At 33.8% G+C, this 25,177-nt stretch overlaps 1 protein-coding gene across 3 annotated transcripts in view; it reads right to left on the bottom strand.

The window, feature by feature from the left end:
* The window catches only part of LOC145297272 (microtubule-associated protein RP/EB family member 1-like), a 102,001-nt gene that overhangs the window by 9,831 nt on the left and 66,993 nt on the right, over positions 1 to 25,177 (bottom strand). For 2 of the 3 annotated variants that reach the window (XM_080143330.1, XM_080143331.1), the window contains exons 4-7: positions 18,274 to 18,380; positions 14,634 to 14,859; positions 12,944 to 13,038; positions 11,624 to 11,770 (exon numbers count right to left, since the gene is read on the bottom strand). In XM_080143330.1, coding sequence (XP_079999456.1) covers positions 11,624 to 11,770; positions 12,944 to 13,038; positions 14,634 to 14,859; positions 18,274 to 18,380 — 575 coding nt within the window. Of the gene's footprint in view, positions 1 to 5,262; positions 5,315 to 11,623; positions 11,771 to 12,943; positions 13,039 to 14,633; positions 14,860 to 18,273; positions 18,381 to 25,177 lie in introns of all 3 variants that reach the window. The other variant, XM_080143332.1, reaches the window with a different exon arrangement.

Below are 25,177 nucleotides of genomic sequence, written 5' to 3'. Positions count from 1 at the left end.
AGAGAGAGGGAAGAAAAAAGAGGAGAGAGAGAGAGAGAGGGAAGAAAAAAGGAGAGAGAGAGAGGGAAGAAAAAAGAGGAGAGAGAGAGAGATGGAAGAAAAAAGAGGAGAGAGAGAGAGATGGAAGAAAAAAGAGGAGAGAGAGAGAGATGGAAGAAAAAAGAGGAGAGAGAGAGAGATGGAAGAAAAAAGAGGAGAGAGAGAGAGAGATGGAAGAAAAAAGAGGAGAGAGAGAGAGATGGAAGAAAAAAGAGGAGAGAGAGAGAGATGGAAGAAAAAAGAGGAGAGAGAGAGAGATGGAAGAAAAAAGAGGAGAGAGAGAGAGATGGAAGAAAAAAGAGGAGAGAGAGAGAGAGAGAGGGAAGAAAAAAGAGGAGAGAGAGAGAGAGAGAGGGAAGAAAAAAGAGGAGAGAGAGAGAGAGAGAGGGAAGAAAAAAGAGGAGAGAGAGAGAGAGAGAGAGGGAAGAAAAAAGAGGAGAGAGAGAGAGAGAGAGGGAAGAAAAAAGGAGAGAGAGAGAGAGAGAGAGGGAAGAAAAAAGAGGAGAGAGAGAGAGAGAGGGAAGAAAAAAGAGGAGAGAGAGAGAGAGAGGGAAGAAAAAAGAGGAGAGAGAGAGAGAGAGGGAAGAAAAAAGAGGAGAGAGAGAGAGAGAGGGAAGAAAAAAGAGGAGAGAGAGAGAGAGGGAAGAAAAAAGAGGAGAGAGAGAGAGAGAGGGAAGAAAAAAGAGGAGAGAGAGAGAGAGGGAAGAAAAAAGAGGAGAGAGAGAGAGAGGGAAGAAAAAAGAGGAGAGAGAGAGAGAGGGAAGAAAAAAGAGGAGAGAGAGAGGGAAGAAAAAAGAGGAGAGAGAGAGGGAAGAAAAAAGAGGAGAGAGAGAGGGAAGAAAAAAGAGGAGAGAGAGAGGGAAGAAAAAAGGGGAGAGAGAGAGGGAAGAAAAAAGAGGAGAGAGAGAGGGAAGAAAAAAGAGGAGAGAGAGAGAGGGAAGAAAAAAGAGGAGAGAGGGAAGAAAAAAGAGGAGAGAGGGAAGAAAAAAGAGGAGAGAGAGGGAAGAAAAAAGAGGAGAGAGGGAAGAAAAAAGAGGAGAGAAAAAAAAAAGAAAACGTAAATCAAACAAATTATGAGAATTACAGTATGAAAATTTGTTATTGAGGACTTCCGGTATAAATTTTTTTTTTTTTTTTTTTTAAATAAAAAAGATGTTATTCGGTATTATCCAAGAAAAAATTATTTTATTTTTAGTAGCCAGTTCAAAATATTTTGTTTATTAAAAATTTAAACAAAATCACAAAGTAGCCATAATACTATATATACGCCCTGTTAAAGAAAAATCTAATTTAAGACAAATTTAGAAGCTTACCAGGTCTTGGATGCAAATATCTTAAACTTCAAAATGATAAAACATAATTCGCTAGTAAAAAAAAAAAAAAAAAAAAAAAAAAAGGTTAAGTATAGAATGACAGAACACATTCAGTGCCGAGTATTCCTGCCCGCAAACAAAAGTATAATCTTGTTTAATCTTTTTCTGCAAGTTAAAATATACTTAGAAAAATGAAAGATTAGAATTTTTAGAAATATCTTGCACTTCAAGAATTACTTGGTCAAATTCAAATTAGAAGCTAAAACTTTGGTTATGCTTAGGATAATTTTAGAGAAAACTATAATCTATATTTTTCTTTTTCCTTTGGATTATTCATAGCATCAAGCAAAAACAATCATGTTTAAATATAGGAAAAACATTATCGTAAATGAATAATACATCTGAAGGTAATATGTCTGCTAAAATGTAGAAATTGATGAGGACAATAATTGAGGGGTAGGGGCATCATTTTATACACTCATGAAGTAACTACTCAAAATAAAAATGATAAACCGTCCATATAAGAGTCCCTGAATGAACCTAGACATAAACTGTTTTATGGCTTATGTAATATTGAAAGAAAAACAACCAATCATGTATACTTAATTGAACCCAAGTTTCTATATCTATGAGAGGGGTGGGGGCGTTTGCTTGTATCTTAACAGCTTTAGTGCATAACTGGCCATAATAGATGCAATAGGATTTTAACTCTTTCCATAGTCTGTGATAATATCTATTAGATGAACCATGCACCCCCACCCAATATTTTGTGATGGTAGTATTATTAAAATGGCAGTTATGAATAGGACAACAGCAACAAACATAACCACGTGCAGAAGAAGCACGGGAAGCATGATGAAGACAACATTAATGATTAATGAAAAAAAAAAAAAAAGTTGAGAAGACATTCCCAGGCATTCTCACAATCAAAACAATGAAGAAAAAAATGCAATGATGAAAGCACACAATGAAGCCATACAAAAAAGAAAAGCAAAAATTGGGTGATTTGTTTTCTTGACAAAAAGAAATTTACCTTTTGTTAACTTTTTACAGATTTACCACTTACCAACATTTAGAAATTTATATTTAAATTTTATTTCTACTATCAGACAACTATTTTCCTTGCAGAACTAAAATATATACATCTAAGATCTAATTGTCAAGTTTTGGAGAAAAATAATTGTCCAACTTTAAATCTGACAAAACAGGAAAAATGCAGAACAATTCTTTATTTGATGCATAAATATCAAAAATTGTCAGTATTATTTCAATTAAGTGCTATAACTAGAGAACATTTAAATGTATGAATTTTTGCAACGTTTCCTAGCCAATGTCAAATTAGATTATTGCAAGCAATGTCGCATAATAATCCTTCCAAAAGACATGGAAAAATCTATAAATACTTATACATAAATCATCGGTGCACTTTGAGGATGTAAAATTACAAAATTTATATGCAATAATTTCTAGATTTAGTATAGAAGAACTTATATCAAACAAAAGTTCAATAATGGTTAAATGTCCTATTACATGATGCTTTGCAGTTTATTTTGAAGTCTCCACAACTCTGAAAATATTTTTTTAAGTGAGTGATAGATGTGGAAAGCATTTTCTACATACAGAAGAATTTAATCCAGAACTATGATTGTTAAAATACCATAGAATTGGAATTCCAAGAGATATCAGTTTTGAGCCATGCTGAAAAATAAACCATATCTTGACAAAGTTACTAAATAATTACAAGATTTATTGAGAGTAAGAATACTCTGGTAGTTAACCTTTACCTATATATATATATATATATATATATATATATATATATATATTTTATAAGGTTGAAAGTATAAGAACTATAGCCAATAAGAAAGAAAAGAGCCGTTGAAACGGAGACAACATAAAGAGAACAAATAACAATGATTGTGTGAAATGATGAAGCAGGATAAAGCAGTACAATGACAAATATTTGATTGGCTTTAAGGAAGTATGAGATTAGGGATAACCACTACCACTTACCCCCCCCCCCCCCCCACAAGGACATCCAGTAGTAGACGGGATGAATGTACTCATAGCAGATCCAAAGATGAAACATGCACTATTTCACAATGGTTATGAGGATGAAAAATGTTCAGCAGGTTAAAGATTAAATGAAACCAAAGTTAGATGAAGTGATGGAAAAATGGAGGGGAAGGCAAGAAAATATTTTGTAGGATAATGTAACCAAGGCCAATATTATTTTTTAAGATTAGAATAAGATAGAAAGAAACCGGTTGGTACTTGTACATAATTAGTCTAAAATGTGTGTGTGTATATATATATATATATATATAAAACACCTAATAATTATCTTTTAGACCAAGAATTTTTATCCCCCAAATAAATAAACTTATAAATTTGTATATTGCTCTGTATTTCATAAATACAAATAATTGATCATATCAAATTTTAGTTAATGCTTTGTAATTCTTTTATTTTATTGGAGTCTAAACATGTTATAAGTGCTGGCATACTCAAGTTTGGAATAGCATTTCTATAGCCAAACACAGATTTTGATTTGCAGAAATATTTCAATAAATTTTTTTCTTAAGCAAAGTATAGGATATATTCTGATAATACACTGTCTTTTCTGCCTTCGGTCAGTGAAGAAATCGTTCCAGACTGAAGCAATTTTCATTTCTGCCCCAATATAAAGTGCCACTACTTGGGAAACTAGATTTCTCCACATTAAAAATTGGTTGAATATCGAAAATTTTTGTATCCCGAAGACAGATCCTCAAATATCCTTCTCAGTGATGAGAATTTAGACAATAAGAGCAACTCCATTCTAAGGGTTTGCTTTCTCACATCTTCCTTTAAGTAATGCTAGTATGGCGACTAATCTAAGTAGTCACTTTTAAACCACTGAAACGTTACAAACCGGGAACATGTGAAACAGTGTGCACATGCTATTGCATTCGAAATATCAGAATTGTGAGAAAGATTTCAGGATAACATGATTTTGATCAAGTCAATCTTGATCATAGGTAGATTTACAATAATAATAAACATTGAAAATTATGTTATAATCCCAACATTGCTTACTTATCTTTAAAGTTAAACTATTTGCATAATAAATTACAGCACTTGTCCAGATCCAAAGATGAAAAATTAAAAAAGAATCCGTATGATGTACGTATCCATGATGGAAAGAAAATATCGCACATCAAAAATCGTGTAAAGTGATCAAAGAGTTTGACTTTCATAAAGAAAATCGTTTTCAAACATGTTTTTCAATGCCCCCCACGACATGCCATGTAAAGAATGGCCTTTTAAAAGTTTGCAAGTTTGAATTATTTAAGGTTATCTTCCTTGTTCCTTCAGACAGTTTAAGATAGCATTACAAGATCACTCATAGTTTCAACATAAAATATGATTTTTGTATAAAAAAATAAAACTACTTGTTGAATTAGTGCAATTTTTTGTGTACAATATTTTCTTTCCATTACAGGTACATATCAGATTTTTTTTTTTGAGGAATTCTAGACAAGTGCCTAAATTACTCTATATGAAGATAAAGAATGACTAGTGCAATTCAAGGTAGCACATAAATAGCAAGGAAGAAGTGAAGGGTGTCCCCTACTTCAAAGGTTATAAAATATCTCCAGTGCTCCCCACCCCATTGTAGCTAAATATCAAACTAAATAACTAGAAACACATTATTGCCCATCAATTTGTATTCTTAATTATCCAAGTTAAAAAAAATTATGTGATCTAATATTTCCAGAGTGTTTCAAGGTGTTAACCTAAGATATTGCAGTTATCCCATTGTTAGGAAACTAGTTTCTAAATTTAAAAATTAAAAAAAAAATCAAATAAAAAATATAACAAAGTTTAATTTCACACCGAAACACACTCCGGAGAAAATGTAGCATACTTATCAATTTGATTTTTGTCTTCATAACATCTTGGTCCATTTATTCTGACATCTGGCAGGGATAAAAACAAAAAACAAAAAAGTGAGTGGCAAAAATAAGGCGAAACAATCCTTCATACATGACACCTTCAGCCATGGGTGAACAGACTCCCCTTATTAACACTGGGTTGATGAAAAGGGAAACAAAACGACAAAATACGAGAGAGATAGCGCAAAGAGGTCAAAGGAAATTATAACCACCAACAGAAAAAAGAAAAAAAAAAAAAAAGAAAGCCCAACTAAAAAGGTTGGAAAATCAGACCACCAATGACAAAGCAGAACCTGATGACAAAACGTTAAGTTACACTAAAAATAGTCAGCTCCGATAGTTTACATTGGAATTCGCGAGATATTTTGTAGAAGAGGAAATTAATTTCAGATGCAAAAATTCACACTATATAAGCTCCCCTTTTCAGGTTCTTTAATAGCAAAATATACTAATTCAATACAAATAGTTTGAAGGAGTTAAGGTTCATACCTTTACCTAAAAGCACTAATGAGCATAATCAATCCAATTGGAATTGAACTGGTTATCAATATTTCCATAGTTTACATCTCTAATCATGTCAACTACACTGTATGACAAAGTTGGAGTATGCACCCATCCCATTTTTAATAAGTAGTTTAAAATATAGAAAATATCAGCATAAAGTGTTAAGGGTTTAATCCTCAAAATGATTACATGTTTTGCATTGACACAAAATGGATGGATAAAATATCATTAAAATATTCATTGTACGAAGAAAAAAAAAAAAAAACATTAAAACCATTATATTAGCTATTCATTTGCAAAAAAATAAAAATTGATTATTCATTTATCTTAAAAAAAAAAAAAAAAAAAAAAAAAATTTACAAACAGTTGCATTTTTCACTCATTTTTCTGGAAGAATTATGAGCATATTAGAAAAAAAAAATAGATTAAACAATTTAGTTTTAAACAACTCCACTTGGTTTTTGGTTGTCAAAAAGCAGTGAACTATAATAGGTCATAATATTGATTAACCATGAAATAAAACTTTCAGATTATAGATTTAATATTAGACCTCATTGGACAAACTAAATATGCAAAATGTTCCTGAGCAAAGACAAAATATAAAGTCAAAGTAAAAATTCAGAGCTGGGAGAAAAACCCCCAAAAAACTATCTGAAATATAAATTTAATACTGAAAGTCAAACAATTTTATAATTTTGTTAAACAAGCACTATAAAGAAATAACATTAGCATGGAAAATAAATTAGTGTTATGTACCGGATGAAACTGGTTATTGTAATCAAGGTAAATCACATTTTTGCTACTTTGTTTTACAAACCAGCAGTGAAAATTTAAACTATTGCTACTGTACTAATATTTTTCTGAAATTTTTATTTTAGTTTTGAGGAGACATTGTTGCTGATGTATTTTTATTTTGCACTCTTTAAAATGTTTTGATAATAGTTTAGTGGTTAAAATATTTTTCAAGTAAGCAGTGCCTGGAAACATGAATCTTGACTGGAAAAATAATTTAAATCAAAATACACACACATCCATAAACTAGACAGTATAACAAAGAAACCTCTAGAACACACCCTCTATTTTTGTTATTCATACAATCATATATTAACTACATAAATTTGCAACACCATGGTATGACTGTCGCCATGGCCCAATGGATTAGAACAGAGAAATGTTTTTGTGTTCATGCCCAAACGGTAGACGTTATGTTTTCTATTTTTTAACATTTTTGAAAATGTTTATTTCAGTAAGCTTTTGCATTTATACAGGGTTAAATAATTTAAAATATTTGTTTTGTTTTGGCTGGAATTTTTTTTATTGGTCGATTTAGACGAGGATTGATTTCAAAATTTGATTACTTGATTAGTTATGTAAATCACAAATTTATATTTTTTACCGTAACTGCTTAAAACTTTCTCGCTCACATGCCCCTATTCCAAATTCATAGTAGGGGTGACACCAGTGAATCTTTTTTTCAAACTGATAAATTATTGTACAGTAAAATTGCATTAAACCAAATTTAGCAAGTGTTGTCAAATGCAACTTGGTTTTCTTTTTTTTTTATATGGCTTGGGCAACACTGGGTAACCCTGCTAGTTTAAAAACCTTTATTTAGATAAGAGTTGTAATCCATAGTTTTCAGTTTAAATCCATTGATTAAAAATGCTCAAAAGTTATTTAGTACAATATTTTTTTTTCTTCCATTGTTGGTGATGGCTGTAATAGACTTTTTACAATGTTCTCAAAGTGTTTGTATGAAGACTTCACTGTAGTCCCTTGTCATTTTAAAATCTTGCTACACAATCTTATTACAATTTCTTTAAAATGATAAACTAGAAGAATTTGTTCTGTTCAATTTATAACAGATTGTAGTGTAGCAATTTCACTTTTTTTGGTGTTGAGGCTAATTTTATTTGAAGTTGCAAGATGGTAAATGTAAAAAAGACAAAAAAAAGAATGGCGAGGTAAGTAACCCATAGTTACTTAAGGCATAAACAATGATTGTAAAAGACATTTAAAAGATGGATGGTTTTGGAAGTGATTTGAACTTAAAACTACCCATTTAATAAACAGGAACAATTCATAGTAAAGTAGAGGAACCATAAAGAATATAACTAATGCAGAGAGAAAAAAAATAGCCATCAGTAATCTTATTGTGAGCACATTAAATCATTCGTTGACATCTATGCTGATGACACGACCATCTATGACAACACATCAAAGGCCGTAAATGACAATGTTCTCTCTGATTCTCTCTCCTCTGATCTTGAGCGTGTGGTACAATGGGGTAAGAGGTGGCTGGTTACCTTTAATGCATCTAAAACCAAGCTATCTTTACGTCAAACGCTCTGATCCCCATCTGGCATTAATTGAAATGGATGGCTCATGTTTTGATAAGCTTCTGGGTTTGACCTTTACTCCTGATCTGAAATGGAACACATACATGAAGTCTGTGGCCAAGGTCGCTGGGAAACTGGTGAGATTCTTCTACCGCTCCAGAAGATATCTCACTAATAGCTGCTAAAAACAGCCTATCCTGGCTCGACAGAGTACAAAATAGACTGGCTTAGTGGGGGATGCCCTTTTCTTTTCTCTGCAACCTCTCTCCCACAGGAGAGATGTTGCGAGCCTATCTTTATTTTATCATTATTTCCATGGCAAGTGCTCGTCCGAGATCCAATCTCTGCCCCCCCCCCCCGCCAATCTTTCACGAAAAACACCCGTCAATTTTCCCCACTCTTTATCTGTGCCTAAATCAAAACGTAGATTCCATGAACAAATCCATGAACAAATCTTTCTTAGAACTGCAGACCTGTGGAACTCTCTGCCGCCGCTTACCTGTTTCCCTCCTGAGTTCAACTTGGATGTCTTCAAGCCCAACAAACAAATTCCTGATGAACCGCCCCCTTAAGTAAGGACACTTTATCAAATCTGATACTAACTATTACTACGATACTATCTCATTGATTACTGTACACACAATAACCCTTATCCCCGAGTGACTTCTCGGCCTTGATAAGTCATGACCTCCATGCAAAAAAAAATTTTTTTATAGCAATGATAGCATTTAGTATAAAAATAAAATATAAAGAATTTTTACATTTACACAAGATTTGCTAAAATGATTATTTAAACTCTTGAAAGTACAAATACTGATGAAATTTTGGTTGATGACAACACCTGCAGGTCATTTCAGACCAATTTGGTATTAGACACATTTCAAGGTCATAAACAGTTAAATACGGTCCAACTACTTTTGTTTTATGAAATTCTTTTTGGATCTATTCATTTAATTGTAAGAGTTCATTTATTCATTTTCAGATAATTCAAATAAGTAAAAACTTAACATTTGACACCTTTTCGCTTGTATTTTCTTTTGCATTTCAACCAGTAGGATGGTGAAAACTTTTGGTAAAAGGTTGAAAATAAATACATTATTAATCAGTTACTTAAACTAAAATGGTTATAGGTGAAAACAAAAAATTAGGATAGATAAATATGAATCCTCTAACAAAGCAATGTGTAATATTTAGACTTCCCTATCTCCATTAAATCAATCTAACTTACAATCATAAGATCAATTTAAATTAAAAATAATTCTAGAAAAACACTTGGATGGATCAAGAAAATTAAACAAGCTGTGCATGCGTGGTCCCCCTCGTGCTGCATGTGAGATGACGCCACAAAAAACAGTGAAGAAATGATGAATGTGAAGGGCCAACGTTGCCTTCACATTTTCGCCAAATTTTGACCCTTTTGAAACTCAGTTGACAAAATCAAGTTTTGGAGTGAATAATAAAAATGTTAATACCTAGAATAAGCACTAGTTAGATGCAATTAGCCTGATGATTTCCTTCAGAAATATTACTAAGTTCCACTCAAACTGAGCATTACTGAAGTAAATACATGAAATAGTAACATACATATACACAATTTAATGTAGGCAATTTAGATATTTTCAAATAGTTCCATATTTCATTTTCTTCAAGTAAAATGGTTGCATTCAGTCAAGGTTGTATTTCATTGTTTACACAAATATGTGAGATGATGCATAGGTGAGTAAATGTTACTTCTTATGCTAATGTTCTTAAAATAATTGTTGAGAAAATCCAGCTGAAAGAGATTAAAAAAATTTAAATTGTAAATAGAATAACATGTAATGCATTAGAGGTTGCTTATATTATACAGTATGGCCTCCACTTTCAGCAGCAATGAAGGAAAAACGAAAAAAGCTGAAATCAAGGATTTCACTCTTACCTCCATGTATGTATATGGAGAAGGCAGTGCAACCCCCCCCCCCCCCAAAAAAAAACTAAAAGCAAAACTTAGATTATGTGCTACTGATAATAAAACCATTTAAAATTAGAAAAATGTTTAATTATCGAAATTAAAATCTTGGTAAACAAAAAACAGGCAAATGTAAAAAGTTGATCAGACTAATTTGATCGAACAGGTTAGTTTTCAGATTTTGAAAGCTTTGTAATTTCCTAAACAACTCCAATTAGTTTCAACTAAGACATTGAATGCACATGTGGGGGGTGGGAGAAAGGAAAGCATTCTTTTCTGAAAGTCATCTAACTCTTACTCCCATCATGAATTGTTTGAAGATGTGACCTTGATGGCAAAATTAACATCTTCAATTTTCAAAGAGACCGGTCACAAGGTTGAAAAAAAAAAAAAAAAAAAAAAAAAAAAAACCTCTTCCCATCTTGTCTTGAGAAATAAAATAAAGCCAAATATCAATAAAACAAAAAGGTAAGGCTCTAGCAATTCGACAGAAATCCATTATATATATAATATATATATATATATATATATATATATATATAAAAGCAGATATAAATCAAAGTAGAACTCGCTCGTGTAATTTAAAATGGGAATGATTTTCCTGCCCAAGTGTTGATCTCCCTCTAATGATAGAGTTTATGATAGCGATTAAATTACCACAGTACAACATTTCCTCTAAAACCATGAAATATACAAACCATATTTGATGGTTACATTTTAATGCATTATCCATGCTTTGTTGGACGTAATAAAATACATTTCATTTTTATACATTTTAGTCTTAGTCAATAAAAAGAAAATCATTTATACTTAAAGGCTGTGATTGACTTGCAACCTGAGGTTTTGGGAAGATTATGCGAAATGAAAGAACCACACTTGTACATTCTGAATTTCATACAAATGTCACTTCTTGAATGACAAACAATGATGAACTAAAATTCAACTTCAATGGACAATTATATTAAAAGCATACAACAATAATCGTGAATAAAAATTCAAACATTAGCTGAAAACAAAATAAAAGCAGTTTGTTAAATTGCAGGTGAGAAATAGCACAAAAGCGAGTTTCAGAATTCAAAAACTAGGAAATTTTTGAAAGCAAAACAATTGCCACATTAAAATTAATGCAGCAATTGAGGCAGAAGAAGAATCTATCGAAATATAAATTAAAATGTTTTATTATGAATTAAATCTCAATGAATTTTCAATATAATTGAAAACAACTAATCTAAATATCTAGAACACTTGACAACATTTTAAGTAAACAAAATCTGCAGAAGGTGAAACATCCAATTGAAAATATAAATAACACTGTTCAAGCATGCAGCTCGAGAAAAGTGGGAGGGTGTGAGTGAGAGAGGAATGAAAGGAACATGTAGGGTCAAGCAAGTGCTTATATTTAAGATATATAAATACATAAAATGACAAAAATATGTAAATGAAAACCAAAGTAGGCAAATACACCAGCAACCGAAAAGAATGAAATTTGAATTGTTCACTTAAAGGACCTTTTAAAGTTGTGGAAATTGATAAACCAGTTACCTCAGTTGCATATAATATATCCATTATTTCTTTCACCACAGCATTATCTTCATGCGTCTGGCAGAGAATTTCAATTGTTCTTAATTTTCCAAAGTAAAAGTCTCTCTCTTTTTCCAAACCATCAACCGTGATTTTCATATCATCCACCTGCAACGAAACAATTCACATTAACTGCAGCAACTGTGAGCACTTATGAATAAAAAGCAAATTCAAATGTTCAGAAAGCATCACATTTTAATCATAGAACAAAAACAAAGTTACAATTGTTAACTATTATTAAACAATTGTACATCGTGTCAAAGATGGTAACAATAAAAAAACATCCAATTAATCATTAAATTTGTTTTTATGAAGAACAGAAGGGTAAAAAGTATTTATTCAACACTCAGCCATTTACAATTACAGCTGTTTACATCAGTTCAATAAAACAGTCTAAATAGCTACAAAATCTCATTCAATATTCTTAAGAAAATGGAACAAAGTACGTTTTTATTGCAAAAAGAGCATGATGCAAAAATTAAAATTGACCAGACAAAAATATTAACTTGTTAGATGCAATAGCGATCTTTAGTTGGCAATCAGATTATATATATATATATATATATATATATATATATATATATATATATATATATATATATATATAAATAAATAAATAAATAAAGGAGAGAATCCTTGAACAACAGTAAACAGAATTAATTTTTGTGTTATGTACACTTGTTATAGTGTAAGAAAGTAACAATTCAAGTTAAAAAAACAAAGTTGCTATTTTCTTTTAAAACAATAGACAAAACACTTTTACAAGATCACTGAAGGCAAGCAACATTGAACACTCAGCTGGATTACCATTTGGGAATAATAGGTGTTGTATGAAAAAAAAAAAAAAAGGTTCTTGTGGCTGTACAACTAAGGCTAGGAAAAATTATCTACGACAATCCTGGGTAGATAAATTTTAGAAGTTTTACAAAATGATTATCGGCACCTTTACAGAGTCATAAACTACAAAAATTATTTATTAGTCTTCTTCCCTTCAAACACCATGTAAATTGCATTGTCGAAACACAGCTGACAGGTCTGTTTTATGGGAAATCATGTCTTTTTTAGTTATTTAAACAATTCATTACATATAACATGGGTTGCTAGTGGTGGGAATGCTGGTTCATATTGCTTGCAACAGTATCTGTAAAAATAGATTTGATAGAATTTCAAACGCAAACATCAAAAATATTTTATTTAAAATGTTAACTAGCTTGAAAGTTCCAAGTTTAGAGAGAAAAAAAAAAAAAAAAAAAAAAAAAGACATGAAAACGGATTATTTACCTGTTTTCTAAGATCTTCCATTCTTTGATTATCTCCCATCTGATTATTTACTGCCGGACGGGCTTGTTGACGGACAGGCGCCTTGGCTGGAGTAGCTAGTTATTAAAGAAAATCCATGATTAAAAATATAGAAGCACAAAACCTTGAAGTAATTATTTTGTAAAATTAGATGATCACAAATTCACACACACAAAACAGCAGTGCATTGTAGATACTTTTTCTTATTACTCGCAGTAGAGTTGGCCAATCTTTTTGTTTTGCAATTCAAACTTGCTTTTTACTTTCTCCATAAAAGTTTGATTTATTCTTTCTTACTAATAAAAATACATAGCATATTGCTACATAGTGTATACAACCAATTATCATACAATAATTTAGTGAGAACCAAGAGAAGTTGGTGATGAAAACTTACCAATGTTATGCATCATCTCAAAGTTGGGTTCATTTCTCAAACTATATGCGCTAAGTGACAGTCCTTTAGAGGGTGTAGGTTCAATCTTCAGTACAGACAATACTAAGCATATAATGAAGATTTTTTTAGTGGCAGATAGGAGAGCAAGCTACCCCTGTGAATTAAAGAGGGTTCTGTTCAAAATTCTGAAAAGATTCGAGTTTGACAAGATACACCAAAAGAAGGTCAGGTCACATTCGTTGAAACGTCCAAGATGAAAACAGACCAAATAAGCCATTTTCATTCCTATCCAAAATTACACTTTTTGGAGAACCTTTTTTCCCCCCATTCACATTAAAAACCAACCTTATGTATAACTTTGCCCTCATGAATAAATATATAAAGACAACTTCTTTCATTTTGAAGTTAATGTACTAAACTTCCCTGCTTTTTTCTTTATATGAAATCTTGTTACTTTTTTTTTTTTTAAATACACCATCCCCACCATTGTCCTTCATTCATGTACTAACTTTAGCAACTGCTTTAATATGTCAATAAAATAAGCTAGAAAGATATCATCAAAAGGCCAACTGGATTATATTATCAACATTCTTTGCGAGCATTTTCGTTAAGATAAACCTTATATAAAAATTAAGATTTTTCCTGTTCATCCATTAGTCAATTGTTTTTAAAATTTAATATATTACAGAATATGTCTATTTTCAAAATATCAGATCTTTATTTTTAGAAATGAGTGATATTGCATTAAAAGTAAATAATTCCAACCAAATAAAGCACATGTCATGACTAGAAATCTAAACCATACATAATGTGAGACCTTCAATCTGAGGTTACCAATTAACCTCTTTAGACTTGCTTATAAACAAAACTTAAAACATTACCATAAAATAATTGCTTTATAATATATAATAAATTAAGATGGCTGAGGAAGCTCCACTTCTACTTCAGTTGTTGGTTCATGTTCATGAAGATGGCATTCATCACAGGCAGTCTTTGTTATCTTTACTTAGCTGGCAACTTCCCATCTCATATGCAGCAGCAATGTGATAAAGGAGGTAGGCTTTAAGTAACCTGTGATCAAGCAGCAAGTGTTGTTCAATGCCGAGTCTAGTTTATTAGCATAAATGGATCTTGAAACAAAATGAGTACTACTTTTAAAAGCTATTAAATCACCTTGCATTCTTTTCTCTAGTTGTTGACCCTAACATTTGTTTTTCACACAAATTATATGCATAAATGAAGGTCTGCTATCTACATATACATTATCGAAAGACTTACCTTGCCTTGTTGTTGTCTTAGTCATACTTGAAGTTGATTTGGGAGGTGGAGCAGCTTTTGTCGGAAGCGGCTTGGCTGTGGGGGCTGCAATTCCTGCTATCTGCCGAGCAGCTAATGCATCATATTCACGTCCATCATAATTGGCCTCAAAAAACTTTTTAAACCACTGAACAAATTCAAAATTATCTTGAAATTTACCCTTTACAAGTCTTTCTACCGGGACAACCTGAAAGAAAAATGCAAGGGTAGTAAGGGGAGGGGATACTGTATTCAATTCAAGGACAAAACAAGCAATTACATTTGAAGCAATCCTGTCTAAACTTATTGAACTAGATTTATAAATATGGTGCTCACAGATTAACTCTAAAATCTATTTTTGTAGTTGGCAAACTTTACTTTAGTATCACACTGACTGTTTCACATGTGGCATAATCATGTTGACATGCTGGTTCTCGTTAGATCCATGAAGTTAGCCAAGATTAAACCTGGTCAGCAACAAATGTGTGACCATTTGAGAATACTAGGTGATCTATGTAGGAGGATATCGACACCTCTGGAAAAACCCAGGATGTTACTAGTTCCTGACAGATATGCAAATGAATGGTTGTGAATTTGATATTCACATGAAATTTTCTCCCGAGAGAGAGAGAAAAGAGAGATCTACAGAAATAGTGACCTCCTCTCCAACACCATCAGAAAAATTTAATCTTTATTTCCAAATATATATATATATATATATATATATAAGTCTCAAGAGAAAAGATGGATACCACCCCCTAAAAGTGCCAATATAAGGAGTATAGTGAAATACGGAGTGATGCAATCCCAACTGCACCAATCCTGAACTGGCATTGAGAGTCCCGTGGTAACAAGTCCAGGACAACTGAAAACAATGCTCATTTTAGACTAGTTGCACAACCAAGACTTGGCAGTCTAGTCTACTATTTAATCTACCTGAGGCAGGATCGCAGAGACAGAAAATACACGATTTGACTCATAATTCCAACTACTTTTTTTTTAAAAAGTCCCAATATTCAGTCCTGATTCTTTAAATTAAAATGACTAATTAAGCATTATGAATTCAACTCCAAAACCCTGGCTTGGAGGATATACAGGCTCATACTTTGATTTTTTTCTATATTATAAAAATAATTACTACAATTGCCTTATTAGTGTTAGGATCTGTATATATATATATTGTGGTTTGCCGTTAGTGTAGATATTGAATAGGGTTGGCGCCAAAACTGAACCTTGTGGGAGGCCATTGTTTTGGATAAACCATCTACTCTTTTTGCCATCCATCTCAACATGGAAACGTTGATTACTAAGCAGACATTCAATTATGCTCACCAATGCTGAGTTTTGTATCATTTGGGCTACATTTTAGTATGGTTGACAGTGTCATAGGCTGCTGTAAGGTCTACAAACACAGTGCCTGTTATTTTTTTGGTCTCAAATCCATCCTTAATGAATTGGGTCAGGTTTAAAACCTGGCTACAACATGACCGACCTGGTTGGTCAGCTGAGAGTTGTTCATCCACTGTTTCCGTTATTCTGGCAAGTATCATGCGCTCATATAGTTTATAGAGAATGCACAGTAGGGAGATAGGTTGGTAGCTCTTAGGTGATGTGGGGTCTTTTCCAGGTTTTAGAATGGCTATTACTCTTGTCTTTTTCCAGATTTTAGGGAGTTTGAGGGATGACGCACAGTTATTTATTAGGGCCAGTAACCACTTTCTTACAGTTGTTCCAAAATGTGTTACCATCTCTGTGGTTATTCCATCAAGGCCCAATGCGTTTCCATTTTTTAGTTGAGATATTGCTGCGATTATTTCGGCTTCTGAGAATGGTTCTAGATGGGCATTGCTGTTTTGCATGACGTGGCTAAGTTCAGCTTTCATTCTCTTTTTCTGTCCTCTTTCTTTTAGTTGCGGTTTCTCATTCAGTAGCAGCTGATGGGCTACTTGGTTGGGTGTCACGGCTGCAATTCGGAACTGAGGAGCTTTTTCTGAGTTTAACTTTTTTATTGTCATCCAGATGTTACTTATGACTTCTTGCCAGCGCTGTTTGTGTTCGCTACTGATGGGAGTAAGCAAATTCTCTCCCAGCTCTAACATGTTTTCAGCAAATGGGTCTTCATTATAAGCTTGGATATATTCCTCATACTGTGCTTTATTTGGTTCCGTGAGACCAGGGATGTACGCTTTCCTGCACCCTCTTGGAATGTTTTTCCTAGCTACTTTCCAAATCAGGGATTGGAAGTTGTTGTATTCACCTGGTAGTGGGGTGATGGTGTTGATGGCTTGTTCTAGATCAGAGGTATAGCCTTCCTAGTTGGCCTTACGGAAATTGAACCGTGGCCTAATGATAGGTCTTATATCAATAAATATGGGTCAGTGTTGGGTTTTTGGCACTGGGCTTCCCACAGTTTTTTCTAGATTTCCATAGTGCTTTGATGAAATAAATGCTAGATCAGGGTTATATCCCCGTCTCCAACAGGCACTTTGGAAGGATTTGGGATCCTTTGCATCATGGAGAAGTTTGAGTTCATGACCTATGCATCGCCACCCAGACAAATAGTTTTGACATCATAGAAGAAAGAGAGATGCCCTAGCCACTCTCTCTAGGTACTATAAAAAGTGGTACTTAAATGCAAACCCAAACAAGACCCAGGTTTGTGCCTTTCATCTTAATAATCACCAAGCAAATTGGAGACTAAGAGTCATGTGGAATGACAACATGCTTACACATGAATCTTTCCCAGTCTACTTGGGGGTAACTCTGGACAGAACACTTTTAGAAAACACATTACCAAATTGAAAGGCAAGCTGTCATCACGAAACAGCCTTCTCAGTAAGCTTGCCACCAGCAATTGGGGTGCTCACCCCAAAACACTAAGGCAAACAGCTCTCGCACTGTGCCATTCCACAGCGGAGTATTGTGCCCCACCCCAGTATGGGCAAGATCATGCCATGCCCATAAAATTGATGTAGAGCTGAACAAGGCATATCGGACCATAACTGGTGCCCTAAGACCAACTCCCTTGCCAGCTCTATACTGCCTAACTGGTATTCCACCACCACATATCAGGCGAGAAGTCATCACCAGAATGGAATGGTACAAACAGCTTAACGACCACAGGCACTCACTGTTTGGCCACCAATCAGTGAGACAAAGACTAAAATCTAGCAGTAGCTTCAATATAGAGGAAATCGATCCTAGGCAAGCTGCCTCCTATAGGATGGAACGATGGTGAGACTATAACAGCAGGAATAAAAATGAAGCCCTACCAGACCCAAAAGAAACACTCCCCCAGGGTTCAAACCTTGTAGAAAAAATTGGGTGACTCTACATAGACCCAGAGCCAAAGAAGGCAAAACAAAAGACAAGTGGGGCCTAGACACCTCACCTTTATGTCCATGTGGAGAAGTACAAAGGATGCATCACCTTACGGAAAACTGCAGATTGGGTCCTCATTGCTCAAACCAAAACCTTAAGGAGGCAAACAGCACCGCCATGCGATGGGTTAATTTCTATTGCGATAAGATATGATGAGGAGTGTTAGCATACAAAATTAAACATATTCAGAAGATAAAGATACTGAAATGAACCTTGAATAATGCTGATTGAATGTACTTACCTTATCAACTCCCAACTTAGCAAAGCTTGCCTGAAGAAGTTTGAAGTTCTGTATATATTCATGTTCTAATCTAGTATTGAACTTTACTCTTTTTAATGGTAGACAACCTAAAAGAAATAATACAGTTCATTATAAATACATTTTACAAGGTAATCACATTAAAAAAAAAAAACATTGAAGTATTTAAGGTTTCGCTAAAATATTTGAGTCCATAATTAATCAAGCTCTAAACTTCTGACCAACCAACAATATGGATTTAGGCAAGCCCAGTCCACAGCAGATATCGCAACTAATCTCTGAACGTATATACCATTCATTGGACAAAGCAGGGGAGGGTAGAGCAGTAGCTCTAGATATATCTAAGTATGGCATGAAGGTTTTCTCAGAAAAATCAGATCATACGGTATCACTGGAAAAATACTTAACATAATTAAATCTTCTTAGATAAGAGAAAAATCCAGGTTGTCCTCGACGGTCATACATCTAAATGTGATATAAATGCGGGAGTGCCTCAGAGGTCTATCCTTGGACCTTTATTATTCCTAATATTCATAAGTGACCTCCAACAAAATTGCCTCGGAGATGGGTATATATGCTGATGACACCACGCTCTATAACAGGCACGGCAGGAAAACAAATGAACACATCTAAGGAAATGGCAGAAACACTAGAGGATGACCTCCAATCTGTAGTGGAATGGAGACAAAAATGGATGGTTACATTCAATGCTGCCAAGACTAAACTGGTTTCCTTCAATAATTACAAGAAACCTCAACCACCAATAGCACTAGCCAAATATTCATTATCTGAAAATACTTTTAAACTCCTCGGCCTAACGTTCACAGGGAACATGAGTTGGAAGCATTACATTGAGAGCATTGCCAGGACTGCTGTGAAGAAGGTAGGCATCTTTACTGTGCTAGAAAGCTACTAACGCCCAAAAGTATCCTGTACTTCTATAAGGCCACCATTCGCCCATGTATGGAGTATTGTTGTCATATTTGGGCTGGTGCATCTGCTACTAGTCCCTCGCTCCTAGACAAAGTCCAAAAGAGAGTCTCCAACCTGATAGGTCCTGAACTGTCATCTAAGCTTCAGCCTCTATCCCACCAACAAAATGTTGCGTCCTTCTGCTTGTTCTACAAGTATTTTAATGGTAATGCTCCCATGAACTGCAAGTACTTGTGGCCCCACGATGTAAATACACCCGACAAACAGCTAAATCCCACCCCTACACAGTGGAGATCCCTAGATGTAGGAGAGCTTTCTACTCCAGTAGTTTCTTCCCCAGAACCGCTAGACTTTGGAATTCCATTCCGGCTCCCACAACTGTACTAACATGCAAATGTTCAAGTGTAATGTGAACCGACATCTTACTGCCTAATTCCCTACATAGTACTTCAGTAGCTTATGTCCCTGATAGTAGCCCTCTACACCAAAGTGGCAATGTGCCTTGTTTGGGGTGAAAATGTGATTTAAAAAAAAAAAAAAAAAAAAAAAAAAAAAAAAAATGCAAATAGATAACAAAATGACATTCCGTTCAAAACAATTTTATCCCATGGATGAAGAAAAAGGATCAATTGTATCAAATCAATATTTTTAGACCAATAACATCAGTTGTGTAATCTATTTTCACTACTATTTTTAGTCAGAAGTGCAAAGTAATTATATTAGAGATTTGAATCAAACACACACATATATATATATATATATATATATATATAAAAAGAAAAGAAATCGAGACCCCCCCCCCAAGTTAACTGCTATAAAACCCAAGAATAGTGTAGAAATGTAAGACTATATTACATTAAATTTACATGCAAAACTGATCCCCCACTCTAAACTTAAAATTTGTTTTAGCTTAGTTTTTTTTGCACAATCACTTGGAGAATATATATACATATACACACACATACACAATATTTTCTTCATATAAAAAGTATTGATATTTCTGCTTTTTAATCTGTTATACTATATAAAAATTAGCTGTGTGTGTGTGTAAATGTTCAAAGCAAGGTCTAGAAAAAAAAAAAACAATATTTCCTGCAACAAGTCTTCTACCCCATCTATCACAAATAATTTCAAATATGGTAAAATCAACATTTTCAAGAGGGGGAAAAACGAAGACAGAAATGAAACTGAGTCAAGATCAACATCAGACTAGAGATTTAAGGGGAATATTGTCTTTTCTTAAAATAAAGAAAACCAAATCTGTTAAAAATTGGAGAATTTTTTTTTTTTTTTTTTTGAATAGATGTTGGGTTCAAATGACAATTTGTAGTCGTTTAAATTTAGTATCCTAACCCTTGAGCAAATTCCATAAATTTTTTTAATGATGTTAAATCTCTATATATATATATATAAAAGGCAAAATGTGTGTGTGCGTGTGTATACATGTTCGCCTTTTACGCTTGTCCGCGAAAGGCTTTTTTCCGAGAAGCGATTGGTTGGCTCACTCCTCCTGTAAAAAACTTTTTATATCATGTCTAAATGATAATATCTGAGAGTTACGAACAGGGGTTGTGTGTGTATTTAATTTGCCCGTCTTCTACCAGCTCGCTGCTTCGAAAAGCGAATGATCTGGCTTGCAGCGCAAAACTAGGTCAGACACCATGCCACTTCCTCGCACCTGCTTATTTCGCTTCGTAAAGATTCACTTAACGCCTTTATCAGTTCTTTTCCCACGTGGTCGTGACAGTTAGGTGTCTACCTTCTTCCCCTTTCCTTTCCATCTTCGCGTCAAGACTTCGGGGTTCAATCCTACCTTCCTCCTAAAACTTTCTTTCTCTGTTACACCTCCAAACACCCGGGCAACACCGGACCCCCCCCCAGCTAGTTTATCCTAAAATGAAAAAATAAAATTAAATAAACAGTCAATATAAACTGAAAATATAAATTTCTAAAATTTATTAGAAACAATATAAAAATCATTTTATAACCGTATGGATTTGAAAAAAAAAAGAGAAAAGGCTCTTCTTGCATTCCATTGTTTGACATCACAAATTATGGTGCATTTATTTTTTTCTTATTCTTGCAACCCATTTTAATTTGTGATCCATTGAAGAGTCAAGAGTGATAATTTGAAAAACATTACCATAGAAATTCTTTTGAATAAAAAATATTGCATTTTGATTAAGCCATTTTTAAAGAAACCAGTTTAGAATTAATTATGGTAAAACAGTAAGTTTTTAAAATTGAATACATTCAGCAAACTCAAGACCTAATCTTATTTAAGACAGAACTTTCTAAAAGGTTTAACTATTTTCACACCATAAGATTTCACATTTGACCAGTAATAAAATAAGTCTTAATATATAACAGGAGGTATAAAGATTCATTTCCATTATGTAGTACAATTACAAAGTACTAAAATGTATTTTTATTGAGGAGGAGGGCATATATACACACAATTTTATAACTACACTAGACTACTTGTGACTCATTGGTTCAGTATATATATATATGGAATATTGAGAATACAGAATTATTAATTAAAACATGATACTTGTGATAGAAAAAATATTTTTAACAATTACGTAAATGAATCAATATTTTTTTTGTTTGAATCATTTGTGTGCAAGTATATTAAAATGACAAAAAAAAAAAAACCCCTGAAAATATAAATTTGAATATATATATTTGAATCTTAATTCTAATTATGCCCCCTGTGTGTGTGATTATCTTCAATATTTCATATACATAATGAAAAATTGACAAATGTTTCATTTTGTTATAAGGTGCAGCAAACTAAGTATTATGGTATTTGTTTGATGCACAATTAGAAATTAATGCAGATTAGTCATCACAGTACCACATAAGTATGGCAGCTTTTATTAAGGATAACATTTCTTTGTTTACAAAGTCATTTGGCAAGTGATAGACAAATTTAAAGGTACGAATGACCAATATTGTAAGGCAGCTTATTTTTTTTTAAGGCAAATATAAAAATACAAGTTTTATAAAAAACACTATTTGAATTTTAATGTTTATGCACTGTTTTTGTTCTAAAACATCAGATGTTGGCAATTTTTTTCACATCAAACATAAAAATAAAAAAATCCAACTATTATAAAACAAAAAAAAAAAAAAAAAAAAAAATATGAACTGCTTTTTTTTAAATATATTTATGAATGGTTTTATTTCCGATAATGTTTATGAACTTCTAAGAAAAAAAAAAAAAAAAAAAAAAAACCCAGTTCATAAATATTTTTATAACCAGGGTTGCGGAGTCGGATGGTAAAAGTTTGACTCCAACTCCTTGACTCCTATGTAGAAAGCTATTCTGCAGATCCATATACCAGTCTCCCACATCTATTCAGCATGCATTTTATAATTACTTTTCATGTATATCATTTTTGACGTTTAACATTAACTTGTATGATAAATATACATATACACTTTTTTTTTTTTTTTTTTTACACTCCCGTCTACTAACAAGGCATATCACCACTTGGGCGTAAAAGGCTACTATTTGGGACTATGTCTAGGAAAGATTAAAAAGATATTGGTTTATGTAACATTTTAACTTCTGCATATCAGTATGACCAGGGAAGCAGGTAGCAGGAAGGGAATTCCAAAATCTAGCTGTTCGAAAGAAACTATTAGAATAGAAACCTTTCTGGCATCTAGGGATCTCAACAGTGAAGGAGGGAGATGTTATTGATAAGCGGGGTTGCCGGGGATATGTATGGCGAGGGGGTACAAATGCAACGAGTTCATCAGAACACATTCCATTAAAATATGTGTAAAATAGGCACAGTGATGCAACATTGTGGTGATGGGACAAGGGCTGGAGCTTAGTTGATAAAGTGGGACCGATTAGATTGACAACTCTTTTTTGGACCTTATGTGACAATACTCCATGCATGGAGTAATGGTGGCCTTGTAGAAGTACAGGATACTCTCAGGTGTCAATAGTCTTCTAGCTCGACAGGGAAACCACCTTCTTTGCAATGCCTTCTATGTATTTGTTCCAGTTTATATTGCCTGCAAATGTTAGGCTGAGGAGTTTGAAGGTAGACTTTGGATATATAAAGGGCTACAGCTATGGCTTCGCCCGCCTTATCCAGTAAGTGGTAAATGCGTTCAAAGATGAATGTTAAAATATCTGCAGTAGAACGACATTGCCTGAATCCATAATGTTTGTCAGAGAGAAGATTTGCTTTTGCGAGGTGGTGAAATAGTGCTTGATTAATTAAGGTCTCAAAGATTTTAGTGAAGAGGGGAAGAGACTAATGGGGCTATAATTGAGAGTTCTTTCACCAGAATTCCTGTACACTGGTACCAGAGGCCACCTTCCAGCTATTAGGGAAGCAAGATTCAGCAAGGCATTTATTGGAGAGCTTGGAAAGTATAGGGGCTAGCTCAGCTGAACATTCCTTAATTAGTATGGCAGGGACGAGATAAGGCCTCTGAGGTGTCTAAGTTTTTATGATATTGCAGACATGAGAAGCGGCGATTTTTACATCATCTGATGTGGCTTCAGTCCGCATAGGGAAATTTGGGAGGGAGTTGTTTGTTGGCTCTAAGGTGGAGTTGGAGGCGAATCACTGGGCAAACAGTTCCACCTTCATTGCATGCAACCTTCTGGTTGTTGCTCAGTGAAGGAATTACTGATTGCCCTTTATTCACTACACTATAATAGATTTTTCAGAAATCAGAAGTTCTTATCTTTTGCAATTCTATGCGTTCCCTGATTATTTCAGCACGCTTTCTTTTGGTTGTTGCTATTTCTCTCTTACAATGATTTCTAGCATCTATGAATTTTTTCCTATTTGTATTTGATTAATGATGTACAAACCAGCAGAATGCATGCTGTCTTTGTGCAATGGCAGCTGCAGAATCTGTAGTGAACCATGGGGATGGAGAACTGTTGCCACATCTGGGCAGGAGCTGCTAGAAAGACTATATACTCCCTTGATAGAGTTCAAAATAGACTTCGTAGCCTAGTGGGGAATGCCCTTTTCTCTTCCCCACAGAAAAAACACTGCAAGCCTTTCTCTGCTTTATCGCTATTTTCATGGCAGATGCTCGTCTGGGCTCTAATCTATGCCCTCTCCTCGCCAAACTTTCACAAGAAACGCCCGTCTAGCTGAAAACACTCAATTTCCCCTACCCTTTATCTGTGCCTAAACCTAAATGTAGATTCCATGAACAAAGCTCCTTTCTTAAAACTGCATGCCTGTGGAACGCTTTTCCATTTGCCTGCTTTCCAGCTGACTACAATTTGGTCTTATTCAAGTCCAGCGTAAACAAATTCTTGATAAGGCGTTCTCCTTAATCCAATTTTACAAATTTCTACTACTACTGATTACACACATTAACCCTTATCCTCGAGTGGCCTCCGGGCCTTGGTAAGTGGTGACTCCTATGTAAAAAAAGCAATAAAGGACTATAGTTCCATGGGTTGCTTATGGATTTATGCTCGTTTGGGGGGGGGGGCCCATAAGATTGTAATTCCGGATCAATCCTGGACTAATCCAATCGCCAAATTCTAGTAGATTCAGGAACTGATTATCAGATTACAATCTGATTGCTATTCAATGTAATCCACAGTGATCCTACTCAAAGACAGAATTTTCATTGATCCTGTGTGAAGTCACAACCAAAATGAAAACAGTTGTCCAAACAGGATTTGCAGTGATCCGATAGACCAAAATATCTTGAAGTAGAAGCATTACAGTACAGCACAAACCAAAAACAAAAGCAAAACCATACAAAAACTGCTTAATTGTGCAAACCACTGCTTAGGAAGCAATAAAGTTATTGCTTATTCACCAAACCTGTTTTCCTGCTCTTATTTACTTATACTGATTCCCTCTTTTTGGAAATCATAATTTATCATTCTATGACTAAGTGTAATGATTAAATATAAGGCCTATACTGGTAACATGTATATGGTTAC

This window comes from Euprymna scolopes, chromosome 2, assembly GCF_053919585.1.
Source record: "Euprymna scolopes isolate OS-2025 chromosome 2, ASM5391958v1, whole genome shotgun sequence".
Classification (NCBI taxonomy): Eukaryota; Metazoa; Mollusca; class Cephalopoda; order Sepiida; family Sepiolidae; genus Euprymna; species Euprymna scolopes.
The sequence above is the reverse complement of the archived record's forward strand: the minus strand, read 5'-3'. Positions and strand labels throughout refer to the sequence as shown.